We start from the raw sequence: 25,817 nt of genomic DNA on the forward strand, positions 1-25,817 counted from the left end.
AAAGGAGCTGGAGTTGTTCAGTCTGGAGAAGAGAAGGCTGAAGAGAGACCTCTTTGCTCTCTACAACTACTTGAAGGGAGATTGGAGTGAGGAGGGGACAGCCTCTCCTCCCTGGGGTCAAGCGACAAGACTAGAAAAAATGGCTTCAAGCTGCACCAGGGGAGGTTAAGGCTGAATATTAGGAACTGTTTTTTCACTGAAAGGGTTCTCAAACACTGGAATGGTCTGCCCAGGGCAGTAGTGGAGTCACTGCCCTTGAAGGTGTTTAAGCAGTGTGTGGACCTGGCTCTGGGGGACATGGTTTGGTGTTGACCCTTCAGTACTGGGTCAAGGGTTGGACTGAATTATCTTTGAGCTTTCTTGCAACCATACATATTCTGTGGTTCTACCCTCTCCTGCTCTGTTACTACTGCTTCCTCCACCATCACATCCCTTTTCAGTAAAGAAAAAATTAAGAAAGGAAAAAAAAGAAAGAGGAACCTATTCTGTATAATTATTCTATCTTAATTGGAGAGATTATCTTCAAAACTGTGTCACACTGTGGAAAGCTAAGTGTAGTCTTACTTTACAGTTCCAAATGGTTTGTTACAACCTCTGAAATGTTTTTACTGTGAGACTCAGATGTGAATGTACAACTGAGTTTTATACAAATTGCTTTAGGAGAAGAAAAAGACTTCAGGGTTTTATTTTTGGTTCTTTAATGAGGAACATGCACTCAGGCAACATTTCCCAAGTAAATCTTTTACTTTATGAATCAGAGTATCGGGTTAGAAGGGACCTCAAGGATCATCTGATCTAACCTGTCTTTAGACAAGCATGGCCCAGACAAGATGGCCTAGCCCCTCTTCAGCTAAATATTAGCAATGTCTGATGCTGGGGTCTCCACCACTTCCCTGGGGAGATTATTCCAATGGCTGAATGTCCTTGTGAAACATTTTTCCTCTGTTGTCTAAATGGAATTTCCCCAGGATGAACTGGCAGCCATCACTCCTCATCCTTTCTGTGTGACTCCTTGTTAAAAGGGAGTCTCTCTCTTCTTTGTAACCAACCTCTACACACTGGAACATGGTGAGAAAATCTCACTGACCCTTCTTTCCTCCATGGTGAGTAAATTCTCTTTGCCCAGCTTCCACACCTCTACCTGATGTGTTTCCTAACAGATGGTGTATTAATGATAGTCCAAACAATACTTTGCCCATTTCAGAAAACAGGCTGCAACAGCATTTTATATTACACTTCAAGGTTATTGAAGGCTCTGCACTTAAGGAATATCTCTTGAGAAAAGACCTTTGGTTCCTTCTGTCAGCCTGGTTGGTGTTTTGTTTTGTTTTGTTTTGTTTTGTTTCCCCTCTTCTGTTTATTTAGCAAAAAAAAGAAAGAAAAAAAGAGTCTATTCCTGTTTTAATTAAAAGAAGCCCAGAAGAAGGTGTTAATAACAAGATGTTTCTTGTGACTCAACAAATCAAAAGCATATTCCCTCACCACAAGTTGCTGACATCCATATCTAATGCCAAATACTGCTTGTTACTGTGCAGGAAACAGTTTTTTTCAGCTTCTGGCTTCAGGTAATAATAATAGAACAGTAAAACACATTTAGAGGTCTTCAGCAGGCTTTGGGTTTAACATTACACAGGATCACAGGGCATCAGGGGCTGAAAGGGACCCAAGCAGATCATCAAGTCCAACTTTCGTATCAAATAAATTATAGCATGTTCTAAATTCACTTGTTGGGCTCAATATTATGTTGAGAATGGTTCTACTTATCAGGAAAAAAGTATAATCAAGGGCATACCAATTATGACTAAAAAGGTGCTATTTGTTTCCTTCCCACAACAGAAAGAGTGCTGTATTTCATTTTTGTGGAGGCCATGCACCCATTTTTATGTCTGTTCTCTATGTACTGACAGTTGCTGCTCTTGTTTCATATCTGTCTTTCTGCACATTTGGTGGAGAAGTCTAAAATTAGAGAGATAAGTTCTTCACAGAGAGTAATTTGCCATTGGAATGGGCTGCCCAGGGAGGTGGTGGAGGCACCGTCCCTGGAAGTGTGCAAGCAAAGCCTGGATGAGGCACTTAGTGCCATGGTCTAGTTGACTGGATAGGGCTGGGTGCTAGGTTGGACCGGATGAACTTGGAGGTCTCTTCCAACCTGGTTGATTCTATGATTCTATGAAATAGGGCAGGGATTGAGAAAAGTGACATTCACCACTGATGACTGTTTAAGAGTCATTTGTAGAATTGCAGAATCATTTTAGTTGGAAAAGACCTTTAAGATCATCAAGCCCAACCATTATCTAACTCTACCAAGTCTGGTGCTAAACCATGTCCTTCAGCAGCACCTCTCTGTGGCTTTTAAACACCTGCAGGAATGGGGATTCAACTACCTCTCTGGGGAGCCTGTTCCAGTGGTTGAGAACTCTTTCAGTGCAGAAGGTTCTTTTAATGCACAACCTAAACCTCCCCATGTAGAGCTTGAGGCTTTTTCCTCTTGTCCTATCGCTTGTTACCTTGGAAAAGAGACCAACACTTAAATTGCTATAACCTCCTTTCAGGTAGTTGTGGAGAGTTATAAGTCCTCCTATGAGCCTGCTTTTCTCCAGATTAAACAATCCCAGTTCCCTCAGCTGATCCTCACAAGACCTGTTCTCCAGACCCTTCACTAGTTTCATTGCCCTTCTCTGGACCCATTCCATCACCTTGGCATCTTTCTTGTAATGAAGTGCGCCAAACTGAAACCAGTACTCCAGGTGCAGCCTCCCCATTGCTGAGTACCTTGCCACACAAAATAACTGCAGATGCCACACAGCATGGCCCTCTTACATGCCAGTTTCCCTTTAGGTGGCACTAACAAAATCTACATTGTCATTTGTCTAGGAATGTCATGAGTTTTTCCTGAATGAGTAGCACCTCATCACAGCCAGGAGGCCCTGTGGTACCCTGCTTAATTCACAGAAAATCCAATTGACCCGAGCAGGTTAAGTGGCTCACTTGAGATAATGAGTCAATGGCAGAGTACAAATCAAAGCTGAGAGGTACTTAGACCAGTTCACAATTCCAAATCAGACACCTGTATGGCTTTCTGCTCTCAAACACTGATGCTGACTCAAAGATTGCAATCCATCTTTCACTCCAATTACTCTAGGTGAACCTGCTTTATCAGAGCAGTCGGACTACATTAGATTAGACCAGAAAAGACTTTAGGAAGAATTTCTTCCCCATGGCAGTGGTGGTAAGGCACTGGAACAGGTTGCCAGAGAAGCTGTGGAGGCTATAAACCTGCAAGTGTTCAAAGCCAGGCTGGATGAGGCCTCCAGTAACCCAGTCTGGTAGGTGATGTCCCTGTCTATGGTAGGGTAGTTGAAATTGGATGACCTTTAAGGTCCATTCCAACTCAAGTCATTCTATGATTCTATGCCTAGATGATCTTCAGAGATCCCTTCCAAGCCCCATCATCCTATGACTCTGGGATTTAAACTTCCATTGCAATGAAAACAACCTTCATGAAAGAGCCATTGGTGAAACAGAAGCTTTTTATAACAGATATTTACACTCACCATTGAGCGAGTTACCCTAAAGAAATGCAGACATTGAACTGTCTTCAAATGCTGTGTACCTTTCTCACTTGAGTGAGCTCCAGGTTGCAGGTGACTCAGGAGAAGTTTCTCTTCACATTAGTTCAAGGCAGGAAAATTTCTTTCTCATTCTTTATGGAATTTTCTTTCAGAAAGCCTGAGCTACTCTTCTTCAGCCTCTTCCTGGTGACAGAACTTTGTCTCAAGTGCTCCACATTTAAGGTTTCTCTCCATTTTGCATTGCAGTCATCTGTAAATGTTGGTAGTCTGATAGTACTTGTCCTGACTCTGTATTTTTAAACTTCTGAGTGTTATCAAGTGATGCACATTTGTGATGCAGATTGCATTTGAAAGGCTAGAAACTGTCTTTGGCAGTTGAAATTTCTAAGTCTCTGTTACCAGCACAGGGCTACAAAGATGCTGAGAGCACTGGAGAATCTCTACAACCAAGAAAGGCTCAGACCTGGGGCTCTTTAGCATGGAGAAGAGCAGACACAGAGGAGATCTAAAGGGTGGGAGTAAAGAGGATGGGCCAGACTCTTTACAGTGGTGCCCAGTCACAGGACAAGAGGCAACAGGCCCAAACTGGAACCCAGGAGGTGTGAGGAACAAATTCTTTGCTGTGAGGATGCTGGAGCCCTGGAACAGGTTGCCTTAAGAGTCTGTGGAGTCTCCATCTCTGGAGAGATTTCAAAGCCACCTGGACATTGTGATCCCTGGCAGCCTGCTGTAGGTGATCCTGCATTAGCAGTGGAACAGGACCGTGGGACTTCCAGAGGTCCTTTCCAAGCCCTACCATTGTGAGATTCTCTGATTCCAGGTCTTTGATTCCAGACACCAAATCACTGTGTCTGTGTAACTGGGCACCAGCCATGCCTTTCACCATCTGTGGTGAATCTCTTCTTATCTAGGGGAAAAAAAAAGGCTAAAAGCTGCAGAATATTTGTGTGAAGATCTACAAGAACAAAGCAGAAGGATAAGGGGAAATGTATAAATTATAGAGCTTGTAGCAGACTGTTCAGCAGAATTATTCCACTGGATTTTCTATTAAAATGCCAACTGTTTGTTAAAAATAGTGAATATTTGTATTGCTCTATTATCATCTTAGCTGAGTCTTGGTGACACATCCAACCCTAAAATACTACTTATCTGTGCTACTGAAGCGTTGGAGCTATTGTTATGTAATTGTAGTACTGAGTATCCATTCCTCACTATCTTCAGAGTTAAAGGAGAACTGAGGATTGCAGGTTTCTTTCTAGGTATAAGTAGAACCATAAAAATCATTGAATTGTTTTGGTTGGAAGAGATCTTTGAGTTCATTGTGTCTCAACCATCAACCAAAGCTGGTCACAGTAAATAAGCCATGTTTCGAAGTGCCATGTCCACATGTTTCTTGAACACCTTGTGGGAGGGTGACTCCACCATCTTCCTGGGTAGCCTGTTCCAATGCCTGACCACTCTTTCAGGGAAGAAATGTTTCTTAATATCCAGTGTAAACTTCTTAATATCCAGTGTAAACTTCCCCTGGCACAGTTTCAGGCCATTTCCTCTTGTTCTCACCTGATACTAGGAAGGTGAGATCAACGCCTGCCTCACTCCAGCCTTCTGTCAGGTCACTGTAGGCAGCAATAACATCTTGCCTCAGCCTTCTCTTCTCTAGACTAAACAACCTCAGTTTCCTCAGCCACTCATCATAAGACTTGCTCTCCACATGCTTCATCAGCTTCGTTGCCCTTCTCTGGGTACACTCCAGCTTCTTTCCTCTAGTCAGCAGCCCAAGCTCGAAACCAGTATTTGAGGTGTGGCTTCACTAATGCCAGAGGATAATCACCTCTTTACTCCTGCTGTCCACACCATTCCCGAGACAGGCCAGGATGCTGTTGACCTTTGTGGCCACCTGGGCCCACTGCTGGATCATGTTCAGTCGCTGTCAGCCAACACTCCCAGCTTCTTTTCTGCTAGGCAGCTTCCCAGCCACTCTGCCCCAAGCCTGTAGCACCGCATGGCATAGTTGTGACTCAAGTGCAGGACCCAGCCTGATATAACTGACCCTGGCCAATCAATCCAGCTCTCTTTGCAGAGCCTTTCTTCCTTCAAGCAGATCAACACTCCCACCCAACTTACTGTCATCTGCAAACACATCTGCAAACCTACAGTAAATTAACTAAATGATGTTGAGTGATATAAAAGGAAAAATAATTAGGCTATAATTGCTGTCCTGGCTGAGACAGATGAGAAATCATAAGTAACTGCAGAGTGACAACATGCTTTATGCCAGAAAAAGAAAAGCTGCAATAAGGAAAAGGAAGCTAAGGGAAAAGATAGGTTCTGGTCTCCCTGTGAGTTATATCTCTGTGGATATAACTTAGATGCTGGAGAATTTTAGTTATTCCTCAGCTATGGTCCCTTTCAAAGTACAAGTGATGTTTCCTAACTGCTTAAGCATGTGCTGTATTGTTGTAGGGAGTAAAATACTTTCTGCTTTGCTCCTTATGCTTGATTAAAAAGCAATTCCCTGGTAATGATTTTTTTTTTGGCAGCTGAGGACCCTTAAACAACATTTTTAGTAGTGTCTCAGAAAATCTTCAGTGTTTTCAGTTTGTTTTTTCTTTCTCTCTTCTTTTTTTTAATGGACTGAACTACTCCTTAAAAAGCAAAGGAAGAAAACACAACCTTTTCTAGCTGCCATGAATACAAAAAGAATGCTACAGAGATTAAGTGAAGGGTTGGTATTTTGGCTCAACCAGGGGTTTGCCATCTGTTAGGAACTCATTTGAGATTTTAAAGGTATGAAATGCTGATAGTGTTGTTTGGTTCAGATTAAAATTAGCTCATCTAAAACATGCTTTTCCTGTGCTGTTCAGCACACAATGTGTCTTTCAAACTGATTTAGCTGGAGAAAGAAAGGGGATGGGTGCTTGAATAGTAAGTCAGAGGGGAAGGGACAAACATAGGGTCTTGCACTGGGAAAGAACAACCTCAGGTATCAGTTGGTAGGCAACTCCCCAGAGTTGCCTACCAACTCCTACCATTCTGTGATTATATAGAGAGAGTTTATAAACTGTATCTAAGCATATAAATCTTAAACTGGTGTTTGTAGGTGTGAAATAAAGATCAGTGGTTTTTCATAATAGCACAGTCAACTAACTGTGCCCATAGAAAAGCATCTTTTCCTAGGAATCCTCAGTTCTTATAAAGAGAAATAGTTGTAGCAGAATCCAATTCTTAAAGGATTTTTTCCCCCTAAGCTTTCATTTCCTCCTTTCTGCTTTGTTTCTGAAGGATTGGAAAACAGTATTTTTATGGACTGCTGCAAAGTTTACTCAAGGGGTATCAAGACAGCAATTTTTCTAATCAAAAGTATAAAGATTTTTAAATCAGTGAAACAGGCTTATACATTGTCATCATTGAAGTTTGGTTTAGTGCTGATCTTGTTTTGTTTGAAAATGTTTGGCTGAGGAAAGCAGAGGATTCGAGAGCAAACAGCAATTCAGCATTATCCCTGTCTAGTTGCTTGAGCTGGGTTCACAGAGCTGTTGGTCTCTCTTGAAGTAACCCTTGTCAGAATGTGTCAGAATATTTGCCCCTGACTTTTGATGAAACAGTTCACAGAATCACAGCATTAACCAGGCTAGAAAAGACCTTTGAGATCACCAAGTCCAACCTATAACCTGACACTTTCTGATTAACCCATAGCTCCAAGTGCCTCATCCAGCCTCCTCTTAGACACCTCCAGGGATGAGGACTTCACCACCTCCCTGGGCAGCCCATTCCAATGCCAATCACTCTCTCTGCCAACAACTTCCTCCTAACACCCAGCCTGAACCTGCCCTGGCACAGCTTGAGACTGTGTCCCCTTGTTCTCTTGCTGGGTGCCTGGCAGAAGAGACCAACCCCACCCGGCTACAGCCTCCCTTCAGGTGGCTGCAGACAGCAGTGAGCTCTGCCCTAGCAAGGACATTTGCAGCACATTCTTCTCTCCTGCCAAACCAGGCTGGAAGTTACATTATTTTGTATTTTCAATTGCCAGTCTCTATAGTTCTGGAAGAAGTTTTGGGTGAAGTCTTTTTAAAGTCTGGATCCCATCTAGAGGGACCTTGACAGGCTGGAGAGATGGGCTCATGCCAACCTCATGAAGTTCAACAAGGCAAAGTGCAAGGTCTTGCATTTGGGTAGGGGCAATCCCAAGCACAAATATAAGTTGGGCGATGAACAGATTGAGAGCAGCCCTGCGGAGGACTTGAGGCTGCTGGTTGATGAGGTGCTTGACATGAGTCACCAATGTGCACTGGCAGCTGAAAAAGCCAACTGTATCCTGGGCTGCAGCAAAAGATGTGTGGGCTCAGACTGTGAGAGGTGTTTCTGGCCCTCTACTCTGCTCTAGTGAGACCCCACCTGGAGTGCTGTGTCCAGCTCTGGTGCCCAAAACACAAGACAGAGATGAACCTATTGGAGAGGATCACAAAGATAATCAGAGGGCTGGAGCACCTCTTCTACAAGGATAGGCTGTGGTGAGAGGACAAGGGGCAATGGTTTTAAACTAGATCAGGGTTGATTATGTTGGACATTGGGAGGAAGTTCTTTACTATGAGGGCAGTGGAACACTGGACTAGGTTGCCCAGGGAAGTAGTTGAGGCCCCATCCTTGCAGATATTCAGGTCAGGCTCAGTGAGGCTCTGGGTAACCCGATCTAATGGAGGATGTCTGCTCACTGCAGAGATGTTGGACTAGATGACCTTTGGCTGTCCTTTCTGACCCAAACCATTCCTTAATTCTATGATTTAGATTACACATTAAGAAGAAGTTGTTTGTTTTAAGCTTGGTGGAACATTGGACCGGGTTGTCCAGAGAAGTTGTGCACACCTCCTGCCTTTAACTGTTGAAAACCAGGCTGGCTGAGGCTTTGAGCAACTTTGTCTAGTGGGAGGTGTCCCTGTCCATGGCAGAGGGGTTGAAACTAGATGATCTTTAAGGTCCCTTTCAACTCCAGCCATTCTACGAGCTATGAAACAGGGCAGTAAGAGCTCATCTGCCATCAACACTTTTCAGTCATTGTGTTTTTCCCTTTCCCTCTATGACCTCTGTGAGTTTTGCTACTGAAATACAAGAAGAGGTGACAGACTATTACAGAAAGATGAGTGGAAGCAGTGCATTTGTAAGACCAGACTGATTCATCCTGGCTGACCTCCATTACAATAACGCTATCAGCCAATCCACCTACTCAAGTGATAATGAAGTAGAAGTAATTAGGTTTTAAATAAAAATGTCCCTTACATTATTCTTTCAGGAAATTAACTTAGATTCTGCTAAAGCTTAGTGAGCTTTACCTCCTATATCATGACAAGTCTTATCAAAGTGATGAGCAAATAGTAGGAATAGCCTAGATCCATTTATCTATTAATTGTTCGGCATAAGACGGAGTCAGTCGAGCCTTGGTCTGCACCAAAAATCAAGTTGGAGCCTGTTATGAAAGGGGTGATGCTGCTGCCTCATTGGGAAAGTTTCCTTGCTTTTTAAAAGAAGTACATTGCAAAAGATTAAAAAACCTCTTTATCTCTAGAGACTTACATAAGAAAGGGGGAGGGGGAAGAGGATTAATTTGCAGCAGGCTTTGGTTAAAACAGCGGTGCACAGCCTGCTTTGGCAGGGCAAGGCAAAGGATTCGTTCTGTGAAAACAGAATGTACGTTCTGTAGGTAGCTGTTTGCTGTTTTCTTCACACAGCAACCTCTGTGCCTCAGCAGGCAGGCAGTTCAGGGTTATTTGATGTAAAAAAAAACCTATCCAGAAAAATGTTTAAAAGGATTTGTTGATGATCAGAGTGCTGGAGCATCTGCGCTATGGAGACAGGCTGCAAGAGTTGGGGCTGTTCAGCATGGAGAAGAGAAGGCTGCAGGGAGACCTTATAGCAACCTTCCAGTACCTGAAAAGGGCCCATAAGAAAGCTGAAGATCATAGAATCATAGAATCAACCAGGTTGGAAGAGACCTCCAAGATCATCCAGTCCAACCTAGCACCCAGCCCTGTCCAGTCAATTACACCATGGCACTAAGTGCCTCATCCAGTCCTTTCTTGAACACCTTCAGGGATGGCGACTCCACCACCTCCCTGGGCAGCCCATTCCAATGCCAATCACTCTCTCTGTGAACAACTTCCACCTAACATCCAGTCTAAATCTCCTCTCTTCCAGTTTAAACCCATTACTCCTCATCCTGTCATTACAAGACCTTGTCAGTAGTCCCTCCCCAGCCTTCCTGTAGGCCTCCTTCAGATACTGGAAGGCCACTATAAGGGCTTCTTGAATCCATCTCTTCTCCAGACTGAACAGCCCCAACTCTCTCAGCCTGTCCTCATAGCAGAGCTGCTGCAGCCCTCTGAGCATCTTCATGGCCCTCCTTTGGGCTCACTCCAACAGTTCCATGTCCTTCTTGTGTTGGGGGCTCCAGAACTGCACACAGTACTCCAGCTGGGGTCTGAGGAGAGCAGAGTAAAGGGGCAGAATCCCCTCCCTTGCCCTGCTGGCTACACTGCTCTTGCTGCAGCCCAGGACACAGTTGGCTGTCTTGGCTGCCCATGCACACTGTCAGCTCATGTTGAGCTTTTGACCCCCAGGTCCTTTTCCTCAGGGCTGCTCTCAGCCATTCACCACCCAACCTGCATCTGTGCCTGAAATTGTGCCAAACCAGCCTGATGCACATATATATATACATACACATACCAGGGGTTTAATGTGAGTATTTTCTGCCACTTGACATAATTATTCCTGAGCTGATTGCAGATAAGTCTTTGAAATTCGGTACATTTAGTTTGAATCTTCACCACTAACACACTTAAAAAATATTAGCAAAAAATAAGGTAGGCAGGCTCCAAAGGATCACAGCAAAAAAGACCCAGCAGCAGCAATGTGGTGCTGCAAACGTGGTTTTGACAAACCAAACTGAAGTCAAGCAAAACAATTCTATCAACAAAACAAGAAGACAAGAAGTGAGGTGAGAGCAATAAATGCTACCATGTCCCAAGGAAAGATGAGCTGCTTGCCTAAAGATGAACTTATGTCACTCACAGTATTCTTCATTCCTTCTCTTGACACCAAGTTGTACTCTTTAACACAACACAAAATATTTCCTATGTTGTAAAGGATAATTGAGTCTAACAATTATTCACTGTAGGATTTTTGTTTTCCTTTTGTATTTTTGTGTAACCTGGTTCATTATGGTACTGTTTTATAACATTTCCAGAGGTGTTTCTCTCTTGAAAAGCTGTTGAAGTGTAGCTTGTGTGGTAATCTGAAACAGGCTTTCAAAGCAACAATGAAAAAAGGTCTGTAGTACTTCAGCAGATACCTTAAAATGGTTTATGTTTGCAAAGAAGGAAAGGAAATATAGGGAATTTCACAGAATCACAAAATGATAGGATGTGGAAGGGACCTCTGGAGATCATCAAGCCCAACCCACCTGCCAAGGTGGATTTCATCTAGAGAAGGTGACACAGGTTTTGAATGACTCCAGAGATGGAGACTCAACCAGCATTCTGGGCAGCCTGGTGCAGTGCTCCATCAACCTTAAATTAATTTGCTTCTCATGTTTAGATGGCACTTTTTATGTTCAAGTCTGTGCCCAGTATCCCTTGTCTTGTCACTGGGTATCACTGAAAAAAGACCAGCCCCATCCTCCTGCAATTCACCTTTTCATATGTATAAACATTTATGCATTCATTAAATAATTGCATTTCTTCATAGAGTCACAGAATGATTTAGGGTAGAAGGATCTTCTAAAGGTTTTCTACTCCACCCTACCCTTGCAGTCAGCAAGAACATCTTCAACTAGATCAGGTTGCTCAGAGACTCAACCAACCTGGCCTTGCATGCTTACAGAGATGAGACACCTACCACCTGTCTGGGCAGCCTGGGCTGGTGTCTCATCACCCTCAGGGTAAACAATTTTTTTCTTCAGTCTGAATCTCACTTTTTTAGTTTAAAACCATCACCCTTTGTCCTACCACAATGGGCTCTGCTAAAATGTGTGTCCCCATCCTTATTCTGTGCTCCTTTAAGTACTAAAAGGTACAAGAAGCAGGCTGGATGTTAGGAGGAAGTTCTTCACAGAGAGAGTGATTTGCCATTGGAATGGGCTGCCCAGGGAGGTGGTGGAGTAGCTGTCCCTGGAGGTGTTCAAGAAAAGCCTGGATGAGGCACTTAGTGCCATGGTCTGGTTGATTGACTAGGGCTGGGTGCTAGGTTGGACTGGATGATCTTGGAGGTCTCTTCCAAGGTTGATTGTATGATTCTCTTCTTCAGGCTGAACAACCCCAGCTCTCTTAGCCTGCTGTCAAAGCAGCGGTGTTCAATCCCTCAAATCATTGTTGTGGCCTCCTCTTTCCACTTCACAGTCACTCACATTCCTTAATATTCCACATTTATATTAAATTATGGGCTTGAAAAATAAATTTACAAGAGTTTAAGTCAGTGTTGTCCAAACCTTTTTGGCTTCAGCACTGTTACCAAGCCTTAATTTTCACTGGGCCACCAGCTACCCTTAATATATTAACTGAAGACACCGTAGAGAATCATGCTTGATATGGTCCTGCATAGTTTATTTCCTCTAGGCAATTTGGGAGTTCCAAGTCTGTTTAGAAATGCCTGAATACTGTTGAGAAAAGTAGTTTCAGGACATAGGAGCTTGAGTTCTGCTTAATTAATTAGCACTTGCTTCTTGAGGCTAGGGTGAGTTCAGTAGTTCTACTGCTATACAAAATGCATAGAAGTGCCAATAACATTTTACAGCTTGCAGCTACTCTCTTGACAAATTAGCTTTGACAAAAATCAACTCTAAGGTTTCTGTATCACTCACTTAGGTATTTTTGGATGTTGCATGCGTGACTATAATGGCTTTTCAATTACCAATTTTTAACTAAGCTGTGAAATGTCAGGTTCCTGCCGTAGCAGGAACTCAGAACTCCAGCAAGCATCATGCAGAAACATTATTCATGCACTTTCCCAATTTTTAATCCTATTGAAGCCAAATTAAGTAGTATTTAAATGCTTTCCTGAATGGTACTTAAGCACATCGTTATGCCCTTGTGCTAATTAGAGTCATATGCTTTCCCATTTGGTAAAACCCCCAACCCTGTTGCTCTTTTGAGAGGCATTCTAGTACCTGGGGTTGGGAGTCATGGAAACTGGAGGGGTTATTTTGGTGATGGATCAGGACCAAACTAACTTTAATGCATCTGTAGGAGACTATGACTTCAATAAGGTGTATCAATGCCCTGCATAAGACTGCACAGGAGAAAACAGGATATATAGTTCCATGGGAGAAGTGTGTTAACTAGAGTGGTTTGCCATTGGAATGGGCTGCCCAGGGAGGTGGTGGAGTCACCAACCCTGGAGGTGTTCAAGATAATCCTGGATGAGGCACTTAGTGCCATGGTCTGGTTGACTGGATAGGGCTGGGTGCTAGGTTGGACTGAATGATCTTGGAGGTCTCTTCCAACCTGCTTGATTCTATGATTCTATGCACCAGTTAAATGATTTGGGGATGTTTTCTGTTGTATTTCAGGTGGATCCAACTGCAGAATAACTAGGATAAAGCAAATGGGGACACCTTGCTGCTCTTTACAACTGCCTGAAAGCAGACTGCAGTGAGTTAGGGGGAGTCAGTCTCTTCTCACTGGTATATGTGATAGAACAAGTGGAAATAAGCTGAAATTATGCCAAAAGAGGTTTAGATTGGATAGTAGTAAGAAAATATTTACTGAAAGAGTGGTCAGACACTAGAATAGGTTGTTCAGGAAGGTAATAGAGTCACTGTCCCTGGAGGTTTTCTAGCAGTGTGTGGGCAAGGTATTTCAGGACATGGTTTAATGGCCATGGTGGTCTTAGTTTGAGTGTTGGACTTGATGACGTTAGAGGTCATTTCCAACCAAAATAATTCTGTGCTTCTACAAAATAGACATAGTAGTACAAGACTTAAATCCAATTCCATCTGGGGCTTAGAAAAGTCTCCTTAAAGGAATGAGAAGTGAAATTCCCACTTTATAGGGTTACAGATAGCTTTGGAAATTCTGCTTCTTTCCACAGTGAAGGAAATTATTGTTTGAATAAACACAGATAAATTGGCAGCTTGCACAGTGTTCCTTATTTGTGGTCTAGCCTGTGATGTAGTCTCTCCTAGATAAGAGCCTTTAAAGATAGCTTTACTGTGCTGGTTATCTTGACTGGACTAAACTGGCCAGGAGTCTTTCCTTCCTGGAATGTCAGAAAGAGGGTTTTTTTTGCTTAGGAATCACAGAATCATAAAATAATTGTTTTGGTTGGAAAAGACCAACAAGAGCATCAAATCCAACTGTCAAAATAAGACCACCATGGACATTAAAGCATGTCCCCAAAGTGCCGTGTCCACACATTTCTTGAACACTTCCAGGGATGGTGACTCCATCACCTCTCTGGGCAGCCTGTTCCAATGCCTGACCACTCTTTTTGGAAAGAATTTTTCCCTTACATATAGCTTAAACTTCCCCTGGCACAATTTCAGGCTGTTTCCATTCATACTAGGGAGACACCCACGTTGTTGCAGACTCCTTTCAGGCAGTTGTAGAGAGTGAGAAGGTCTCCCCTCAGCTCCCATTTCTCCATATTAAGCAAGCCCAGATCTCTAGCCACTTCTCACAAGACATCTTCTCCAGACCCTTCAATGTCTTTGTTGCCCTTCTCTGGACATGCTCCTGCAACTCTGTCTCCTTGTAGGGAAGAACTGAGGTTGTTTAGCTCAGAAAAGAGGAGACTCAGGGGTGACCTCATTGCTGTCTACAACTACCTGAAAGGAGATTGTTGCCAGGTGGGGATTGGTCTCCTCCTAGGCAGCCAGCAACAGAACAAGGGGACACAGTCTCAAGTTGTGCCAGGGGAGGTCTAGGCTGGATGTTAGGAGGAAGTTGTTGGCAGAGAGAGTGATTGGCATTGGAATGGGCTGCCCAGGGAGGTGGTGGAGTCGCCGTCCCTGGAGATGTTCAAGCAAAGACTGGATGGGGCACTTAGTGCCATGGTCTAGGTGACTGGCTAGGGCTGGGTTCTAGATTGGACTGGATGATCTTGGAGATCTCTTCCAACCTGCTTGATTCTGTGATTCTGTGAAGGGCCCAAAACTGAGCACAGTATCTGAAGTGCAGCCTCACCAGTGCTGAGTACAGAGGCATGATCGCTGCCGTAGTCTTGCTCACCACACTATTCCAGATACAAGCCAGGATGCTGTTGGACTTCTTGGACACCTGGGCATGTTCAGACAGCTGTCAGACAACACCCCCCACTGCTTTTCTACCAGGCAACTTTCCTTAAATTATATTTATTTTTCAATTTATCCTTTACTGAAACTCCTTGATGTGACCCTATCATAGAAGTTAGACACTGGGTCACAGATACCTCTGCACTGTGACCCTATCATAGAAGTCAGACACTGGGTCACAGATACCTCTGTACTGTGACCCTGTCATAGAAGTTAGACACTGGGTTACAGATACCTCTGTACTGTGACCCTATCATAGAAGTCAGACACTGGGTCACAGATACCTCTGTACTGTGACCCTATCATAGAAGTCAGACACTGGGTCACAGATACCTCTGTACTGGGACCCTATCATAGAAGTCAGACACTGGGTCACAGATACCTCTGTACTGTGACCCTATCATAGAAGTTAGACACTGGATCACAGATACCTCTGTACTGTGACCCTATCATAGAAGTTAGACACTGGGTCACAGATACCTCTGTACTGTGACCCTATCATAGAAGTCAGACACTGGGTCACAGATACCCCTGTACTGGGACCCTGTCATAGAAGTCAGACACTGGGTCACAGATACCTCTGTACTGTGACCCTATCATAGAAGTTAGACACTGGGTTACAGGTACCTCTGTACTGTGACCCTATCATAGAAGTCAGACACTGGGTCACAGATACCTCTGTACTGTGACCCTATCATAGAAGTCAGACACTGGGTCACAGATACCTCTGTACTGTGACCCTATCATAGAAGTCAGACACTGGGTCACAGATACCTCTGTACTGTGACCCTGTCATAGAAGTCAGACACTGGGTCACAGATACCTCTGTACTGTGACCCTATCATAGAAGTCAGACACTGGGTCACAGATACCTCTGTACTTGTGACGTGCTTTCCAGTTTGGAATATCAAGTAGGAAAGAGGAAATCTGAACACTTGAGTTATGTCACTTTTCTTTCTACTGGTGATAGGTGTAACAGGATCCTTAAGAAGAGAAAACCAAAATGGGATATTTATTTAGATACCAGTTTGTGGAAAATCCTGTCAGCTGCTTCCATGGCAAAGGCACAAGCGCAGTAAAATTAGAAAGAAATCCTGGATCTTATCCTTTGAGGCTTAAACCATCTTGTAGTTGCCACGAGGCTCAAGAGTAAAGGCCCTGAGCCATCCTGTTGTTCATCAACTGAACACAGGCCCTGAATGTGCCTAAATATTTACTCAGCGAGTCTTACCTAAGGTCTGCAAAGTGCTTCTGTGGAGGAAAAATGTTCCAAATGCTCATCTAAAATAGTAGTTGGAAAAAGCCAACTCCTTGTGTTTTGCAGAGTCAGTGAGTGATTCCACCCAGAAAAACAAACAAACAGAATTCTCTGATCCAACTTATAGTGTTGTGCTTCTAATTTCTGAGCAAGATTTTGTACTTGGAAGTAAAAGAATCGAGGTTGCATATAGTCCACCCTAAGGGAGCTTTAAATGGTAGTGTTAGATGAGAAAATGATGGTTACTTTGACTCAAATGGGTAGGTTAAACATTACCCTGCAGACTATTGGAGATCTGTGGAGTTGTTTTGATTGGGTTTTCTTTTTCCCTGCTCTGTGATAGAAAAGGTGGATTTCTTGTGAGCTACCTTAATTCTCACTCACAGAACCAGGAATAAATTACTGCAGTAACAGAGTGGCCCTTGAGGCTAATATACTTCTGAAATTACCCATATGTCAAACAAGATTTCAGAAGGCTCCTGCTTGTTGTGGGATTTAGTGCCACAGGCAATACAGTAGTGTTTTGTTGTCTCTCTTACAGGCCTGTGACAAACTATCAGATATTTGAGTGGAATGCAGCAAGTGGATGTCATTTACAGGAGCTGTCTTACTGCAGATACTAATCCGTGCAACACCTTATTAGCAGCTGACACACCTGACAGGATTAGAATCACAGAATGCATTGGGTTGGAAGAGTCCCTAGAAGGTCATCTTGTTCAGTTCCCCTTCAGTGAGCAGGGATCTCTTTAACTAGATATGTTGCTTAGAGACCCATGGAGTTTGACCTTGAGTGTCTCCAGGGACTTCACCACATCCCTGGGTAACCTGTTCCAGTATTTTACTACTCTCATTGTGAAGAGCTTCTTCCTGATGTCCAACCTAAATCTGCTCTCCTCCAGTTTCACACCATTGCCCCTCATCCTATTGCTACAAGCTCTCTGAACAGTCCATCTCCAGCTTTCCTGTAGGTCCCCTTCAGATATTGAAATGCAACTCTAAGGTCTTACTGGAGCCTTCTCTTCTCCAGGCTGAACAATCTCAATTCTTTCAGCCTGTCTTTGTAGGAGAGGTGCTCCAGCTCTCTGGTCATCTTTGTTGCTTCCTCTGGGCCCACTCCAGCAGGTCCATGTCCTTCTTGTGTTTGGGATTCCATAACTGAACACAGTTCTGCAGGTAAGGTCTTACTGAAGCAGAGTGACAGAATCACCTCTCTAGATCAGCTGGCCACACTTCTTTAGATGCAGCCCAGGATGCAATTGGCCTTCTAGGCTGCAAGGGCAAATTGTTGTTCATGTTGCTCGCTTTCAGCCTCTCATCCACCAGCATTAGGAGGAGAGTTTGCCTTTATCAGTAGTTAGGAAATGGTGGTAGTGTGCTTTCCAGAGAACACTGTGTGCAGAATGTACTGGGCCTGTCTGCTTTTGAATGAGAAGTAACCTATTGCTGGGGTGGTCTGAAATCTGGAGGGATATACATAGGTATGATCTCTAGTCAAACATTAACCTGGCAACCCAAAGCTGAAACAAAATTGAATTTCTCCAGGAGTTGTAAAGCTCACTCTCTTTGGACCTGGAGAAGCTTTTTATATTAACCTCTGTGTTTAACAAACCTTTCAGGCTGCCATTGGGAAGGGAGAAGGGCACCAGTAGCTCTTGACCCTGTTCTTGGAGATGGCCCTTTTCAATCAGGATAACATGCAGGATCAACCCATGCCTCCTCCAGTTACATCCACTTTCCCAAAGCTTTTACCTGAAGAGTAACTGCTTCACTCCAGGAGCTCCCCTGAAACATGCTAAGGCTGATTTCTGCTTACCTCCTGAGTATTGTTTTCTTAAATGCTGAGTTACATGGTTGAATAGGTTACAAAAATAACAACTAATGCTAGTGGAGGTGCAGCAAAGAGAGTGCGCTTGGGAAAGAAGAGAGACTTTCTGGACTACAGCATAGATTGTTGGTACATGTTGGTTAGTTTTATCATAGCATTGTTTTGCTTGGAAGAGACCTCTAAAATCACTGAGTCCAACTGCCAGCCTTGGACCACCATGGCCATTAAACCATGTCCCAGAGTGCCATGTCCACAGGTTTCTTGAACTCCTCCAGGGACAGTGACTGCACCACCTCCCTGGGCAGCCTGTTCCAGATACTTCAGTGACAAAATACAGATATTTCAGTGACTAAACAACTGTCTCATGCTTTGAATGCCAAGCTATAATGAAATGCAAGTTGACCTATAAGTGACTCTCTAGAAAATGTGGATTGTGGTTCTGCTTGCTGCCTTCACTCTATGTGTGACTATTAATGTGGGGACCAATGGCATGAGTCGAAAAGGATTGGGAAGGAGTGAGTGTGTTTAAAAGAGAGGGATAAAGGGACAACAGGCACACATCAAGTATAAATAGCTGAGCACTGTTGGTGTGACTCTACCTGAGGTTTGATCATTGAAGGTTGTCCTGTGTTCATATTAAACCCTATTTCTAACCATGGTGGGTGTGGATGCACTCTCATCTTCAAAGTGTGTCTGAACACTCATAAGCTTCAAACCAGGCTATTCAGAGGGGAGTAGAAAAGATCTGAATGCCAGAAAATGGTCATTTTTGTGGCTTTGTCAGGCCCTGCTCCTATAGGTCAATACCTTTCTCATGCTGAAGACTCCAGCGCTGGACCCAGCACTGCTGGTGGGGTCTCACTAGAGCAGAGTAGAGGGGTAGAATCTCTCGTTTGACCTGCTGGCTACAATTAGGAACAGACAAGGTGAGGAAGCATTTGCAAGTGTATGCCTTAGAGGCAGGGAAAGGTTCTTTTGTGCTAAATAGGTTTTATTCTGTTTGTGAGTTTGGAATCTTCCTCTTATTTTCCTGAGAAGAGAAGGAAGGTGCAAACAATGCTTCTGAGCAGATTGTCATTCTATGTGTGATAAAGCAGGCAGTAGCTCAAGGTGTCTTCTGATAGCTTTTTGTATATGAGGAACAGACACTAAACCAGGCCAGAGATGATGAAAGGAGGGGAGATTTTTCTGTTGACCCAGCAGAAGACAGATGGAGTTTGTTAAAACCAAGAGGCTATTGAAAGTTGCTAATGTGAAAAGCAGGTTTTGAGGAAAAGGGCCCTTGTTGCAAAGGCTCAGTTGGGCAAGAAAGGTATTTGTTTTTAAATGGCTCTATTTTATCTCTGTCACTCAACAGAATCCAAGTTTTCAGACAGAAGAGAGCTCCTTCAAGTTCATGTTCTAATAAAACATTACTTCTTCAAAGTCCTTCTGGTAGTTTTTGGTGTGTTCACTTGAAAGAGAAGGTGCAGACAGGTCTGGCTCAAAGCTCTGGCATCTCTGAGATCCAGTCATAGCATTAAAGTTAAAAAAAGTGAGAGCTGGTGAAAGGTTATTAGGCCAGCTTTGAAGAAACCCAGCTGACTGCATGATGAGGACTCTTGAGATTTTGAAGAAGACTCTGTGTTTCTTTGGTGGGAAGCTGCCTGTTGTGAGTACAGTTTGTAAATTGGTTTACTTGTGGAACAGTGTGCAGCAAAACCCTCTCGGGCTGCAGAAAGTGCTGGTGGACCAGCCAGATTGTGTCATTTCAGGCCAAACAGTGGATGAGGGATCTTGGAGAAATTAAATGAACCAAGAATATTGTCCTGCACTGAATTTGTCTCTTTGAAGTCCAGAAGGAGCACAGGGTTTTTTTCTTAAAATAAAAGGGAAAGCTCCCCCAAGCTGCTGCAGTCCTTGGACAGTTTGTTAGTGACCGGCACTAGTGAGCAGAGCTTCTCCTGGTGGTACTGCGTTACTGCCTTGGGACTGCACTGCAGTCCTACAGGGGCAGGAGGAGCTGCACAACTAATTGGAGACTGTTCACCCATACTGCACTCACCCTCCCTTACCAAAGAGTGGGAGAATTACCTTATTGCATTTGCTTTGGATGCAAGCAAGTCAAGCTCCCTGTGCAACAAAATATAACAGTATTTTTTCAGTTGGTTTCATCAGTGGAATTGCAGTTCAATGTGATCCTTTTCTCCTGCTCTTCAGAAAGTTTTACACAAATCCAATGCTAACTTATCTTTGTTCCAAATCAACAATGTCCTGCACCCACAAAGTAGAAGCTAAGAAAATTATGTCTTATTTAAAAGACCTTTAACTGCAGGTAACATTCAAAACTGTGAGCTTTAGCTTTCCCTTCCATTAAAGGGAGGATTTTCCAAAGGACTGGGCTTGGAAGAGACCTTTGGAGATCACCTAGATCAACCCCTCTGCTAAAGCAGGGTCACCCAGAGCAGGCTGCCTAAGATGGCAATGTCCAGGTGGGTTTGGAATTTCTCCAGGGAAGAGGACTCCACAACCTCTCTGGGCAGCCTGCTCCAGGACTCTGTTGTCACAGGCTGGAAGGAAAAATAATCAATTGTCCTCCACAGTTCATCATGAATTTGTCCTCCACAATTCCATCATGGAATCATAGAATCACAGAATCACTTTGGTTGGAAAAGAACTTTAAGTTAATAATTGAGACCAATGATTACAGAACTCTATCAAGGGTGGTGCTAAATCTTGCCCTGTAGCATCACATCTCCACCCCTTTTAAACACCTCCAGAAGTGATGATTCAACCACTTCCCTGGGGAGCTTATTCCAGTGTTTAAGAATGCAGAAGAGTTTTCTAATGTCTTACCTAAACCTCTCCTGGCACAACTTGAGGCCATTTATTCTGCCCTATCTCTTGTTCCTTGAGAGAAGAGAGCAACACCCACCTGGCTACAGCCTCTTTTCAGAGAGCTATAGAAAGCAAGAAGTTGTTCTCTCTGCCTCCTTTTCTCCAGACTAGACAAACCCAGTTCTCTCAGCTGCTTCTCATAAAACCTGTTCTCCAGAGTCTTTTCCGTGGAAGTGCTCCAGCACTTCAATGCCATTTTCATAATGAGGGACTGAACCCAGTAGTCAAGATGTGGCCTCACCAGTGCTAAGTACAGGTGGACAATCACTGCCCTACTCCTGCTGGTCACACTTTTTTCTGATGCAGGCCAGGATGCTGTTGGCCTTCTTGTCCACCTAGGCGTACTCTGGGTCATACTCAATAAGGCAGCACTGTATAAGCAATGTATAAAGATGATGGAAAATCAACTCCCTTTCTTAGCTCACTAGTCACATTATCTTCCTGCATGAAAAATGATCCCACATGCAATTTCATCGTGTTTGACACTCTGAGTCTAAAAAGTGGCTGTTAAGAAGGTGATGTGACGTGGTGAAAACTTGCAGATGTGACTGGGAAATCTCTCCTGTGCCATTTCCATCAGTTTTGTGGGACAGTGCACTGCTTTTCCACTTGTCACATATATATATATATATATATATATATTTTTTTTTTTTTTTTTTTTTTCAAAGCAATGCTTCATTCTTTTATTGCAGTTTTGAAGTCACTTTATCTTCTGGGCATCTTGGGGTTTTTGTGTGTACAAAGCTTCAGTTTCCTCTGTAACTAACAGAAAATTTCCACTGATGCTAATGAGAATCACTGGGATGCTTGACTGCTTATTTCTTCTGGAGCAGCTCTAGACTCTATTTTCTCTTATCAAGTCTTATCTCTTCTGAGAATGAATGTTTTAACAAACTCACTATTAGCTGAATGACTGCTGAAGGATTTTGCAGTGGGGAGTTGTAAACAGCAACAGCAGCTGCAGAAAATTCACCAGTTTGTTGATTTAAACCTTCAGGGTGAAATGGTGAAGTATGGACGATTTAGCAAGTCTGTGGACTTAAGAAGCCTGAATTTAATGAGTGCTGTGCAACATCAGCTACCTACCTTGGATTTTCTTCTCAGTTTGATTTCAGTGTGTGCCATCAAACTACTAATTGTGTTTAGTGCCTAAACATAGACCTGAGCTCTAAGCCCCAGTAAATGCCATTCAAGCATTCTGATTGAGGAAATGACCTTCATCCATGGTTTTAAACATGAAACTGCACCTAGGAAAATTAGTCACCTTAAAAGGAGTGTGGTTATAGTCAGAAGTGCACTCTCTTCACAGAATCCCAGCATGGTAGGGGTTGCAAGGGACCTCTGCAGATCAACCAGCCTGAACTCCCTGATAAAGCAAGATCACCCATAGCAGGTTGCTCACTGTCACAGTCTCCAGGTGGGTTTGGAATATCTCCAGAGGAGGAGACTCCACAACCTCTCTGAATAGCCTGAACCAGGGTTCTAGCACTCTCAAAATCAAGAAGTCTTTATTCATGTTCAGATGGAACCTCGTGAGCTCCACTTTGTGCAGACTGACACTTGTCCTATCTGAGAAGTGTCTGGCCCTGTTTCTCTTGACCTCCACCCTTTAGCTCTTGACAAACATTGAGAAGATGCCCTCTCAATCTGCTTGTCTCCAGGCTAAAGCAGCCCCAGGTCTTGCAGCCTTTCTTCCTCACAGAGATGCTCCAGTTCCCTGCTGGACTCTACACTAATTTCCTGTCGCTCTAGCTCAGACCTGGACACGCTACTCTAAACGTGATCTCAGGAGAGCAGAGTAGAGGGGAAAGAGATCCTCCCTTGACCTGCTTGTTACAAATGAGTACCAAACTGAAGATGACTTTATGTGTTTTGTTGTGGCATTGCTGTTTCCTGGCAGATACAGCAGTGAACAGTGGCAGTTATTTTCTGTGTTTCTCATCTGCTAGTTACTACTGCTAGCAGTAAAACTAACCCAGCAAATCTGAATGACATCCTGCTGCTTAATTCAGTTCTCTTTAAAGATTCCTTTTTCTTACAAAAAGGGAAGTAGGATTTATTCTGTTTACAGTGACATTCTCTGTACTTTTTCATTTTCAACAAAGGAGTTCCAGAGGGATTTTCAAACCAGGCTGAGAAGATTCCTCTTCTTAAGCCACTAATAAATCTTCAGACACTTCAGTTGTGCAATCCATACCCTTTTAATCAGAATGCTTTAAGTTGAATAGTTATTAAAGATGTAATTCTCCCAAAGACTGTTGGTTTATTAGTAGCACTGAACATAGAACTGGTTGGATTATCAGGAAGATACTGGTTTGAAATTTTAAAGTGGCTAAGAGAAGGTGGACATCTTCCCATGGTGTTCTCATGGTAAGATTTCTAATAATAGAATGGCTTCAGTTGGGAGGGGCCTTAAAAAACATCTAGTTCAAATCCCCCTACCATGAGGAGGGACACGTCCTAGTAAGACCCCATTGCTCAAGACCACCATCCAACCTGGCTTTGAACATCTCCTCAAAGCCTGGAGCTCAAACCTTTGACCCACGTGTCAAGGATTAGGGCTGGGCTGGCCACTAGATGAGTGATAGATGTTCTCTATGATTCCCTGTCTCTTCTTCTCCATGAACTTCTCCAATGCAAGTCCTTCCCACAGACTGCAGCTGTTCAGAACCTCCTCCACTGTGGGCTCCTTGTATGAGGTGCAGTTCATAGAATCATAGAATCAAGCAGGTTGGAAGAGATCTCCAAGATCATCCAGTCCAACCTAGCACCCAGCCCTAGCCACTCAACTAGACCATGACACCAAGTGCCTCATCCAGGCTTTTCTTGAACACCCACAGGGATGGTGCCTCCACCACCTCCCTGGGCAGCCCATTCCACTTGCAAATCACTCTTTCTGTGAACAACTTCCTCCTAACATCCAGCCTATACTTCCCCCGTCACAACTTGAGACTGTGTCCCCTTGTTCATTGCTTGTTGTCTGGCTGAAGAGACCAACCCCCACCTGGCTACAACTTCAAGTTCTTCAAGGACAGACTGATTCATTGTAGATCCCTTGCACAGGGCTACAAGTCCTGCCACAAACCTGCTCCAGGCTGGGTCCTTTCTCTACAGGGCCATAGATTCCGCCAATAGCCTCCTCCAGTGCAGGCTCTCCAGTAGCATCCCAACATCTTTCAGGCCCAATGTGATGTCCTCCATGGGCTGCAGGAGGAGATCTGCTCCACTGTTGCCCATATGATTCAAGATTAAATATTTACTGAATACAAATTACTCTAAGTGGAAGCAAAGGCATTTTTTAAAGTGATGTTTTAATTGCAGCTCACTTTATTAGGGAAAGGAAAATTAAATGGTGAAGAAATTCAACAGGTGACTTTGTTTTTCAGGTTCTTTCATGATGGTGAATACATCTGGGAGATATGCTGGGCAGAAAGCTCACCTCTTGATGCCCCATCTGAAAGAAAATGATACCCATTGCATCGATTTCCACTATTATATCTCAAGCAAGAGTGGATCTAGCCCTGGCACTTTGAATATCTACGTGAAAGTTAACAATGGACCTATTGGTAACCCAGTCTGGAACACCTCTAGCACTCCTACTTGGGGCAGAGCAGAACTGGCAATAAGCACTTTCTGGCCCAATTTTTATCAGGTATGTTTTCCTTTTTTTAATGAAATGCTCATTCTTGTGATAGTTATCTGCTTCCTGGTGGTTATTTTGACTTTAAACCAAAATGTCAGTACATTTTGTTGATTTCTAATCCTATTTGTATTGATGATGCTAACTGTTTGGGGTTTACATGTGCAAATCAGAGTTATAGAGTGGTTTCTGTTGGAATGGACCTGAAAAATCATCTAGTTCCAACCTCCCTGCCATGGACAGGAATACCTTCCACTAGACCAGGTTGCTCAAGGACCTGTTCAACCCAGCCTTAAACAGTTCCAGGGAGCCCCTTTGCTGGCATCCACAGCCTCCCTGGGCAACCTGTTAAAGTGTCTCATCAACCTTACTGTAAAGAATTTCTTCCTAATATCTAGCCTAAATCTGCTCTTTTCCACCTTAAAGCCATTTTCCCTTCTCCTATTACTACAAGCCCTCGTAAAAACTCCCTCCCCAGCTTTCTTGCAAGTCCCCTTCAGGTATTGAAAGGCCACTCTAAAGTCTCCCTGGAACCTTCTCTTCTCCAGGCTGAACAGCCCAAGTTCTCACTGATCTTTAATTGTATTTCCATAGATTCTGCTAATTGCTTGGGTTTTACATCTACAAATCATAGAATCGTAGAAAGGTTTGGATTGGAGGAAACCTTAAAGCTCATCTAGCTCAAACCTCCCTGAACTGAACAGGGACACCTCCTAGTAGACCATATTGCTCAAGGCCACCATCCAACCTGGCTTTGAACACTTCCAGGTTTGGAGCCTCCACAACTTGTCCCCATGCCTCAGCAACCTCATGGGGAAAAATTCCTTCCCAATGTCTAATCTCATCCAACCTGGCTTTGAACACTTCCAGGTTTGGAGCCTCCACAACTTGTCCCCATGCCTCAGCAACCTCATGGGGAAAAATTCCTTCCCAATGTCTAATCTCATCCAACCTGGCTTTGAACACTTCCAGGTTTGGAGCCTCCACAACTTGTCCCCATGCCTCAGCAACCTCATGGGGAAAAATTCCTTCCCAATGTCTAATCTCATCCAACCTGGCTTTGAACACTTCCAGGTTTGGAGCCTCCACAACTTGTCCCCATGCCTCAGCAACCTCATGGGGAAAAATTCCTTCCCAATGTCTAATCTCATCCAACCTGGCTTTGAACACTTCCAGGTTTGGAGCCTCCACAACTTGTCCCCATGCCTCAGCAACCTCATGGGGAAAAATTCCTTCCCAATGTCTAATCTCATCCAACCTGGCTTTGAACACTTCCAGGTTTGGAGCCTCCACAACTTGTCCCCATGCCTCAGCAACCTCATGGGGAAAAATTCCTTCCTAATGTCTAATCTCATCCAACCTGGCTT

The 25,817-nt window shown here is 43.7% G+C and overlaps 1 protein-coding gene across 11 annotated transcripts in view; it reads left to right on the top strand.

Annotated features, from left to right (window-relative positions):
- Positions 1-25,817, top strand: part of PTPRM (protein tyrosine phosphatase receptor type M) — a 598,091-nt gene that overhangs the window by 147,497 nt on the left and 424,777 nt on the right. For all 11 annotated transcript variants that reach the window (XM_064150185.1, XM_064150178.1, XM_064150183.1 and 8 more), the window contains exon 3: positions 24,197-24,462. In XM_064150185.1, coding sequence (XP_064006255.1) covers positions 24,197-24,462 — 266 coding nt within the window. The remainder of the gene's footprint in view (positions 1-24,196; positions 24,463-25,817) is intronic.

This window comes from Pogoniulus pusillus, chromosome 10, assembly GCF_015220805.1.
Source record: "Pogoniulus pusillus isolate bPogPus1 chromosome 10, bPogPus1.pri, whole genome shotgun sequence".
Classification (NCBI taxonomy): Eukaryota; Metazoa; Chordata; class Aves; order Piciformes; family Lybiidae; genus Pogoniulus; species Pogoniulus pusillus.